This window comes from Orcinus orca, chromosome 8 (assembly GCF_937001465.1).
Source record: "Orcinus orca chromosome 8, mOrcOrc1.1, whole genome shotgun sequence".
Classification (NCBI taxonomy): domain Eukaryota; kingdom Metazoa; phylum Chordata; class Mammalia; order Artiodactyla; family Delphinidae; genus Orcinus; species Orcinus orca.
In genome coordinates this window covers 42,074,816-42,085,432 of record NC_064566.1, presented here as the reverse complement: position 1 = coordinate 42,085,432, position 10,617 = coordinate 42,074,816, and the positions used below count along the sequence as shown (strand labels likewise).

Sequence of the window (10,617 nt, the reverse complement as noted above, 5' to 3'; positions counted from 1 at the left end):
CATAGTATTCAATCCAGAGTTTTATTGCTTGATAAGTATTCTGTGAACTTCACACATATATGACCTTTCAGATTTCCTTCTCCCCCTCCAATTTTTTATTGTCATTATGGCTGAATCAGTGATTGGTTTTAGGGTAATTCTGTCACTTGAATGAATCTGAAAATAAGACTAGGTGAGAATTGTCAGTGAAAAAGGAGTTAGGAAGAAAAACTTTTTAGTAAGATGTATGTTGGAAAATCACATTAACTAAATATGTGTATATGTGTGATTCAAGTGTACTATACTGGCTGTGATAGTGGGTGTTAATTACAAATCTGTTAAATCTTTTTGTTGTTTTTTAGAAAAAAATTGCCTAATCGCTTTTCTAAAAGCAGCATGAATTGTTTTTTTTTCCCTTCAAGTACTTTCTATTTGAACTATTCCTGTCCACATTTAGCCTTTGATGCTCAATAATTCTTTTTGTGTTTAATGGAGGTTTTATTTTGGAATTGCTTCCTTGCATGAAGTACAGTTTTTCTTTACATAGTCCATGTTGCCTCTTTTTCTTTCAGTATTCTGGATTTAGGGTTTCTTTCTAAATGTATATGTCATCAGAATTTCTTAGCTAATGTTACTGTTTTGATTCCCCCCCCCCATTTCTAATGTTCTAATTTTCTCCTATTTCCCCCGTTTCTGAAGCCCATAGTTTTGGGACTTCTAAACTGCATATAATGCTATTACTTATTGTGGGACTATAAATAGAATTCTTTTAAAGTATTACTTCACACGTAATTTTTCTGTTTACCAGAGGTTAGGAATTTTTGGTGTGTGTTTTGTTTCAAAAAGTTCTTTCTTCCGTTCCTCTACTTATCATAGGTAATTATTATTGTATAGATGTTGCTTTTCTGGTTAGTGTTACGATATCAATGACTTATGGTGAGCCATGATATATAAAATGACAAATTTAAAGATTAAAGCCCTTCACACTTCTAAAAAGAAACAAAAAAAGTATCGAACTCCCTTGTTTCCATAAGGATGGATATTGGGGACTTGGGAAGGTGAGTGAATATCTTGAATATCTTGAATATTTTTTTCAGAAAGCTGTCAACATGAGTCATTGATTTCATGGCACGTCCAGACAATCACGGAACCCGTTAGTGTTCAAGAGAAAGTTATTTAAAATATATAGAGAGAGTTGACTAAATGGCAAATGAATATTTCTGTATACTTTGCTTCCATGAAGAGTTGAAATTATAATGGAACAGTATGTTATGAATTCACAGATAATCTTAGTAAAATGCAGCTGAACTAAAATGTGGCTTAAGGAACAAAAAGGAAAGGAATACTAATTGAATCCATTTATTTGCTTAGTATTGTATGTAGAAAATTTGAGCTTGAAGTATTGCATTTCCTTTGAAAATTAATTTCATATATCAGCAGAACTCTCTTTAGGCATTTACTGCTGCTTAAATTCAATTACTGCTGCTTAAACTTACTGCTGCTGTATTAAATTCATTTTGGATTTATAGAATGTTCTTCTAAGATGCAGAAATATTCTTATTTCCTGGTGGTTTGGTACACTTATTGAATTACGTGTTACAATTTTATTGTTAATGTCTCAAAATAGAAACTGGTTCCCTGGGTGGTGATGAGATTTTTCCCTATCTATGCAAATTATGAATCTCAATTTTTCTTATAATACAGGATGATGAAGACAATAACTCGTCTTCACAAAGCTATGGTGTTTCTTGAATATTTCACAAGTAATTCTTGGGTTTGGAATACTGACAATGTCAATATGTTAATGAATCAACTAAACCCGGAAGATAAAAAGGCAAGTAATTTCTGTTTTATATTAGAAAACAAGTAGCATACTAATTAGAGTATGCTAATTAGCAACCCGAGAAATAATTGAGTATTTCCCCCAACCATTATACAATAAGAAATTTGATCTATTTATATTCTCCCATTAAAGCTTCAGTCATAATTGGTGGTGATAAAGTTGCTTTATCCTAGAATTTATAATGTAAGTATGAGAGTAGCAGAGGTATTTTCAAAGCATGATTGACATGTTGATTCTCTTTTTCTCTTTAATGCCAGATTCAAAGAGAATTTTGAATTCTTTATGCATTTTCCCCCCAAACACTCTGTTTTCTTTAAGTTTTAAGGAAAACCTCTCAGAAATTGCTTTTGTATACTCTTTTACTTTTTGCCATTCCACATTTTGCTCTCTGTTAGTTTGAGACTAAACTCTGTATTTTCTTTTTAAGGTTACCTTAGATATTTGAACATGCATACTTAACAAAGTCTAAATTGAGCAATTTCTATAGCCTCTTCCTTAATAATATTTAGGACCATAAAATGTTTTAGCTCTGATTACCATCCTCATTAACTTATATGGTTATATGTTACTTTAGTTCTCTACTTAAACCTCATAATTAGAAATGATTATTTTGTTCAGTTTTACTGAGATTTAACTATATATTTACTAGAGTCTTTGCTATAGGATCTTCTCTTTAGGGTTATTTTTTTTTCTGCTTGAAATATATCCAGAATATGAGAATATGTTTGAGTAGCAGGTATGTTGGTAGTGAATTCTCAGTTTGTGATTACATGATTTCAGCACATTAAAGACAACTTTCTTTTTATATTTGTCTTATTTTCTTAGTGTTGAAAAGCCAGTCTAATTTGCGGCTGCTTTACAGTATCCTTTCTTAATTTAGCAAGGTCTAATATAATATTGATACTTCTACCTTTTCTTGGATAATGCAAAGGGTAACACCTATCTGCTATGTTGTTATGTTTTTTAATTCTGTATTTATGTTATGTGCCTCACAATCATTCCTATTGTAGCCTAGTCAATTAGTATTCATATAGATTTACTGGCATAATTGTCCTTTTACTGCTCTTATTTCTTCCTCCATCGTCCACCCTCCTCTAATGATTCCAGACTTCAATCTGGAATCATTTTCATTCTGCCTGAAGAGTACCCATTAGTATACTTCCTCTAGTGTGTGTCTTCTATTGATGTCAGTTTGTATCCGTTTTTATTCTTCTGGGACTATTTTTATTTTTCAAAGATATTTATACTGGTATAGAATTCTATGTTAGCAGCTTTCTTTGAGCACTTGGAACACATCTTCTCATAGTCTTTTGGCTTCTACTGCTTCTTTTCAGAAGTCAGTTGGTCAGACTAATGTTTCTTTGGAGGTAATCCACAGTGCCTTCTCTGGTTTTTAAAAAAATTTTTTCTTTGACTTTCAGCAGTTTTACTCTAATATGTGTAGATATATGTGTGTATATGTGGTATATGTGTGTTTTGAATCTTTGGCTTGGTCTCTCACCATTTTTGGAAAATTTCCAGCCATTGTCTTTTCGGATACTGCTTCTGTTCTGTTCTTTTTCACTCTTCCTATGGGAATACAGTTGCACATATGTGTGACCTTCTCATAATATATCTTAAGTCAAGTCTCCATTTCAGTGCACTGGTACTTTAGTGATTTATTTATGGTAGCTTTTTTATTTTTGGTCTAGAACTTGCTATTTTCAGAAATAATGGTAAATTAAATTGTGAATAATTTATTACACCAAAAAAATTACCTGATTGTGTGTGGAGGAGCACTGAGCAGTGTATAGCCCTCTTATTTTGTCATGAAATAGCATTTTTGTAAGGCTTTCTTTTTCAGATTTATCTACCCTTTTCATCAAATGGCCTACTTAAAGTTATCTAAATTCCTAAGCCAGCTTTCATAACATATTCTGTCTCTTGATGTCAATACTGTTTCTCTAGGAAAATTAATCTGTGTGGTATGCAGGATGTTCAAAAAGAAGAGATAGTGTAGACAGAAGGAAACTGGAAACAGGTGTATTGTTACATGTATAAAAGGAATACTTAGGTCTATTTGGACAATGGGATTTTGTCGGTTTATTTATTTATTTTTAATGGTGCAGGCTTCTTTCTTCTTCATGTACTCCTCTTTAAAAGCTGACATGAGTTTTTAGATTATCTTCTCAAATGTTTCTTTGTTTAATGGACGATATGAAATAAGAACTTTTTTGTGAATAGCAGTAACATTTAAACAATTAATACAGTAAATGTTTTGTAATCATGTCATGTGGAATTAGCCTTTAGAAAAAGTGTGAATTTTTGACTGGTTGTGAAAAAAATTATCCAAGAAAGTAACCAATAATTTTTTTGTTTATGTAGACTTTTAATATTGATGTACGACAGTTACATTGGGCAGAATATATAGAGAACTACTGTATGGGAACTAAGAAATATGTATTGAATGAAGAAATGTCTGGCCTCCCTGCAGCTAGAAAACATCTGAACAAGTACGTTTTTATATGGGTTTGATTTCATCTTGTCTTCCTTATGAAATATTACAATTTTTTCTAAGCTGATAAATTGAGATACTGCTAATAACATATTGTATCAATATTTAAGAAAAGTGGTTGCCTTTGAGCTGTAACTATGGTAGTATTAATTTAGCCTATGATTGTGGAACCTTACTATTTTCATCAGCTTATACTGTCCATTAGTAATAAAGTCAGGTGGAATTTAGTTTTAAATATCACTTTAATCTTCCCTTAATGCTAGTGAAGGAAGAAGTAAAGATATTAGGAGAAAATAAAAATATATTTTAAACTGGAGGTAATGTAAAGTTTCTTTTACCCTATTTAAATACATCTTTAGAAGAGGAAAAGAGGTATAATAATACATTATTCACTATAGAATTTTTTTCCTTGTTTATAAAATAGTTGTAATTATTCTCTTAGTCTCTTATAAAAGTAATACATACTAATTGTTAAAAAAAAAAACCTCAGAAAATAGAAAAGGAAAAATTACTATTAATCCATTATTCAGAGATGCAGTTAGTTTTAATAGTAATCTCTTTTATTCATAGTAATTTTTGTGTGTGTGTGTGGTACGTGGGCCTCTCACTGTTGTGGCCTCTCCCATTGCGGAGCACAGGCTCCGGATGCGCAGGCTCAGTGGCCATGGCTCACGGGCCCAGCCGCTCCGCGGCATGTGGGATCTTCCCAGACTGGGGCACGAACCCGTGTCCCCTGCATCGGCAGGCGGACTTCTCAACCACTGCGCCACCAGGGAAGCCCCCATAGTAATTTTTTAATACAAGTTTTATAACAGTTTTCAAAAGTTTCACATTATTATTCTTGTGTTTTCAACTCTTTGAGAATTTGTAGGGCAGCTAGTTGTATAGATGAGGAAATGGAGACTTAAGAAAATTGTGTTTGACAAGGTTGTATTGTATTAAGTGGCAGGGCAAACTAGAATACTGATCTTTGACTCCTAATTCAAAGCTCTTTTGTCTACACCCATTGTTTGTGTGTTGTTTGGTTAACCCTTGAACAACATAGGTTTGAACTGCATGGGTCCATTTATTGATACATGTAGATTTTTTTCTACAAATACATACTATATTACTACACAATGTGAAGTTGGTTGAATTCACTGATGCAGAAACACGGGTAAGAAGGGCTGACTGTGAAGTTATACTTGGATTGTTGGAGGGTCGATGCCCTAACCCCCACGTTGTTCAAGGATCAACTGTAGTCCTATATCTTTCACTGCCTGTTGAAGTTAATGGAATTTATGTAACAGTATTGCATATCTAAAGGATTTATATTCCTTTCTAACACCATTAAAAAACATCAAAAATGTTTTGAAACATGAGCAAGATAATGTGCATGTTGCTCTTTGAGAACAGGAGGGTCTTCCTATTTAGAGCAAGTGCCATGTTTCTTTCATGAATGAGGACTTGTCCAGTTGGCTTTTGATCCTGTGACTGAAGGAGTAAATTCACTTGTCTGACAACTTGTAAGCAGCTAAAGATGTCCAAAAAATGTTTATTTTGTCTGTAGGATGATGTATATGATGAATCTACCTTTTTAGATTAGATAGGAAGCTCCAAAGTGCAAGAGATATGTCTATTGTACCTACTAATGTACTTGCTGACTAGCACAGTATAGGGCATACAGAAGGATGCTAAATAATACTTGTTAAATAAATAAATTTGCATCCCAAATGTAGTTATAAAAAAACTTTCCATTATTCATTATTAATAGAGGTAATGCATTGTTTGATGGACTCTTGTCCAGAATGTGCACAGTCAGATTTGTTTGATGTTTGCTAACTTTCTAATTTAAGGACTTCTAGTTAGTTTTTTTTTTTTTAATAGATTTGTTTATTTACTTTTGGCTGCGTTGGTTCTTAGTTGCTGCGAGCGGGCTTTCTCTAGTTGTGGAGAGCGGGGGCTACTCTTAATTGCGGTGCACAGGCTTCTCATTGCGGTGGCTTCTCTTGCTGCGGAGTACTGGCTCTAGGTGCACGGGCTTCAGTAGTTGTGGCACACAGGCTCAGTAGTTGTGGCACATGGGCTTAGTTGCTCTGTGGCGTGTGGGATCTTCCCAGACCAGGGCTCGAACCCATGTCCCCTGCATCGGCAGGTGGATTCTTAACCACTGTACCACCAGGGAAGTTGCTTCTAGTTAGTTTTTAAATAAGTTGCAGCTTAATATGGATTTGAATTTTGATTAGATTAAAACTGAGCATGAATTATCTGCTGTCCAACAATATTCTATTCTAGAAAATAGTATCCATTACATTTCTTGATTTGCTTTTCAGGTTGAGGAACATACGTTACGGTTTCAATACTATCCTCGTGATCCTGATTTGGCGCATTTTTATCGCAAGATCACAAATGGCAAGAAACATCTGGTACTTTGTGGTTAGTCTGTGCTACAAGTTTCTGTCTTACTTCCGAGCATCCAGCACTATGAGATACTGAAGACAAGAATTTAGCATTAGAACATCTATGTATATGGTGGTCTAAATGCACAAAATGTAAAATGTACTTAAGTCATTTCACCTTTTGTCAAGACATTAAACCATCTTAACTCAGAGTGTGGAGTAAATTATGGAACGTTTTATGTAACATATGCTCATAAAAACCTAGTGAATACACTGTGGTATGCCAACTCAAATCTATAATAGCCACCAAAACCATGACTTAACATTTTGATCCCTGGGGAAAAGGGGTTGGGTGAGGATAGGAGTGGGGAAATAGGAACACTGACCAGTATAACTGTGCAATTCTGGAACATATTAATTAAAATATGCCTTAACATACAGTGATTTTCTAATTATAATATTTAGTGCAGTGGAAAGCATTTATTTGGACAGGAATACTAGCTAATTGGTAGATATTTGATTGTTCAGTGTTTGATTTTTTTCATCAGTTCAAGTGGGTTTTAGTTTTGTTAAAATTACAACCAAACTATTTTCACTTCATCCTGTAAGTTATTGAGTAGTCTCAGACATGAGAGACACGTTCTCATTTTTCTTTCTCTGATTAGAGGTCTGATGCATATCATTTTTCTATAAGCAGTCAGTTGCTTTCATAATCAGAAGGCTATATATTATTATAGAGGCCCTACTGGATCTAAATGAGTTTGAGAATCATGTCAACATATGCTATGTGTTTTTAGAAGGAAAATGAAAATTCAGTAAGACAGTATCAAAAAGAACAGGAATACATTTTTCTTGACCACATTATGACCAAATGAAAATCCGTTCTGTGACACTTTGTTCATATTTTGAAGCTGGATGATTACTTGAGACTTTGACAAGCAGGTGTGGGTGCAGGGAGGAATTCACCATACTTATGCTCTCTGCCCTTTATAAATTTTATTAATAGGACTTTAAAAGGCTTATACTGTCTTTCCAATGAAAACTAAAAGTACATTACTATGGAAGAATGTATTTGCAGGTGGTCATAGCATTAAGAAAATGTTCTCGTGTGTAAACACATACTAATTTTTGACCTTGAGAGCTGAATTTCTTCCAGAAAAACAAAATAATACATAAAATAATGTGTATAAAATTAAAGAACTTTATTTACATACCACATAAAGTAGCAAACTGTTGAATGAGTTTAAAGATATCATTTATTTTTTTCTGCATGTGGTTTTAGCTTTTAGAAAGGAATTCATTATAGAAACAAGTAATAGCAAGAAAATCGATGTATATTTTAATGATACATTATAATTCCCTTTAAATCTTAATAGGTAACTCTCCTTACTGTTATAACACATTTGCTTTAACATATCAGCATAACATGTTCTAATTTAGCTGATCAAGTTGTACTATATTTAAATCATTAACAATGTATCTTGAATATGTTTAATGAAAGTTCACAATACAAAAAGTTACATAGAACTTTACATCTTAATTTTCTTCATCAATTTAAATGCAATGTATAAGAAATTTATTTTGTTATTGTGAAAAAACTAAATGTAAAGGAAACCACCTTCTTCCATGCAGGTGTATAATCTTGAAAAGGAAAATGCTTCCATGTTGAAGCCAGATTTTCTGTAGTAAACCTTTTAAAACATTATTTTAAAAGAAATATGTATATAAATATAAATACATATGTATTCTTTGCAATGATACTAAAGTCTCTGGTTTAGGACCATACCTTGTGTAAGGTGTGAGAGACCATGGCAGTGTCTAAAAATGGAATAAATGACGATGCCTTTGATTTGAAGTGGCCCACAAAGTTAACTATAGATGCTCTATACATTGAGTACTCCATCTCTCCAAATACATTTCCATAATGTGTTGAAAACATGCTAACATTTGTATGATTTTTACACATCTGCTGAATATACTTAGAATCAGATGAATTGTCTTTGTGTCTTGCAAAAGAATCAGGTACAACTTTGGCAGGTGTGTGAAGCACATGGAATGTGATGTCTCTGAACTCTGTCAGTTCTAGTAATTGTTCTTGTAATCTAACTTAAAGAAATGATAACTGGGAGGGTGCTGAGGCCACTGCATTAATTTTGTGTGTTTAGAATTCTTCTGTCAAAAGAAAGCTAATGAATAAATTAATATGTCATTCTGGAACTTAAAGTTCTAAAATTAGTATAAAAAGTATATAGGTTGTTAATCCTCACCAACTTGACTTTAAGCTTAACTCAAAGATTTTGGAAATCATATGTATTTATGTCATTTGCTAGATATGGTTTTTAGTTCTTTCTGATTGTGTTTTACACACAAACTCAAATTTTAACAGGATAGCCTGTTAAATAAATCTAATATTTCATTTAACTCATTTGATAAAGCTGATTTTTAAACATTGGGTTTTTTCCCGCTATTCACCCTTGATTCTTATAATTCTAACATATGCATTTGTCAGTCGTGAAGTCATTATAACTGTATTTAAACTTGACTTGGCAACATTAATATGTTCAAAAACTCAACACAGAGAAGCATGGCAATACATTCTTTGACTTAAGGATGGTATAAAATAAATATTTTCTGAATCTGTGTAATAAAGCTTGGAAGCAGGGAGGAAAAATCTTCTCTCCCTTTTTTGTGCTTGTCTGTAGGAACTGTTTCAGGGTTTTTTGCTTTTTGTTTTAAATGTAAATCGATAGTCTTTTATAAGAAATAAATAGAAGCATTATTGGGTGCCTTTGTTTGTAAACCAAAAAGTAATAAATGAATCCCTATATTTCCATTATAGTATTTATTGTATTTTTACAATAATTGTCCTGAAAATTACTCATGGGGTAATGTGGTTAGGATTACGGGAAACAGTTCTCATTTATACTTCTTACCTTTTTAAAGGTGTACTCATTACTTTTTATATCCTAATTTTATTGAATTCTAAATCTCTTACACAGCATTTTAGGGGAAGCATATAGGCAGGATGAATACTTTTTGTTAAAGTATCATTTTTATTTATTAGCTGGAATGAGGTGGTTTTTCTAAAAACAGTGCCAGGGTATCATTAGGCTCCAGCTCCTCTCCTCCACATTGAATGATATTATATTAATTTATAAATACATTTGTTGTAATTTGTCTATTGAGTAAGTATAAGGAATCATTCATTAGTTATAGAGGGTAACTAAAAAAGGAGAGAGCTGATATCAGGCTGGGGTACAGGTGAATATAAATGTCCTTCCTAGCCAAGCTCTTCTAGGCTGACTCCAAGCTGTGACTTGAAAATATTAGCACAGACTTGCTCTATTTTGAGAAAAACTCCCTAATCTTTTGCATGAGAAGCTAGAGAAAGGAAGGTATACTGCATAACTTGATATAGAAATGTGTTAATTAAATTTACAGTCTCTGTGATAAAAGAAATATGAAATATTTTCTTATTGAATTAGTATTTTTATCTTGAGACATTTTCAAGTCATAGAATGAATGAATGCCTTTTTTTTTTATGATGGTACTCTCTTAGCATACATCTCTGCTACCCTTAAGATTCCTAAACAAATCATCTTTGTCATTTGAGCATATTTGTTAAATTATTCCTTTGATTTTCCTTTATTAAAGAAAATTTGAGTAACATTAAGTTTGACGTGCTCCTTTGCAAGTTGATGGCTGTAAGAATACATTTATATAGAAAAATGTAAAGTGATAAATATGAGGTAAATATCTTTATGGTGGGCAAATAAGGCTATAATTGTCGTTTTCTTTCTTTTCTTTCTCCCTCTCTTTCCCTCCCTCCCTCCCTCCCTTCCTTTGTCACAGATCACATACAATACCTATACTTATATACAAGATGAAGAGAGGCAGGGACTTCCCTGGCAGTCCAGTGGTTA

At 32.8% G+C, this 10,617-nt stretch overlaps 1 protein-coding gene across 6 annotated transcripts in view; it reads left to right on the top strand.

Moving 5' to 3' along the window:
• FAR1 (fatty acyl-CoA reductase 1) overlaps nt 1-10,361 on the top strand; it is a 73,873-nt gene extending 63,512 nt beyond the window's left edge. For 3 of the 6 annotated variants that reach the window (XM_004279164.4, XM_033404449.2, XM_049713799.1), the window contains 3 exons: nt 1,684-1,813; nt 4,187-4,314; nt 6,629-9,527. In XM_004279164.4, coding sequence (XP_004279212.2) covers nt 1,684-1,813; nt 4,187-4,314; nt 6,629-6,791 — 421 coding nt within the window. In that variant the 3' untranslated portion in view covers nt 6,792-9,527. Of the gene's footprint in view, nt 1-1,683; nt 1,814-4,186; nt 4,315-6,628 lie in introns of those variants that run through there. The other 3 variants (XR_007478868.1, XR_004476504.2, XM_049713798.1) reach the window with 2 other exon arrangements.
• Nucleotides 10,362-10,617: the final 256 nt, after the last annotated feature.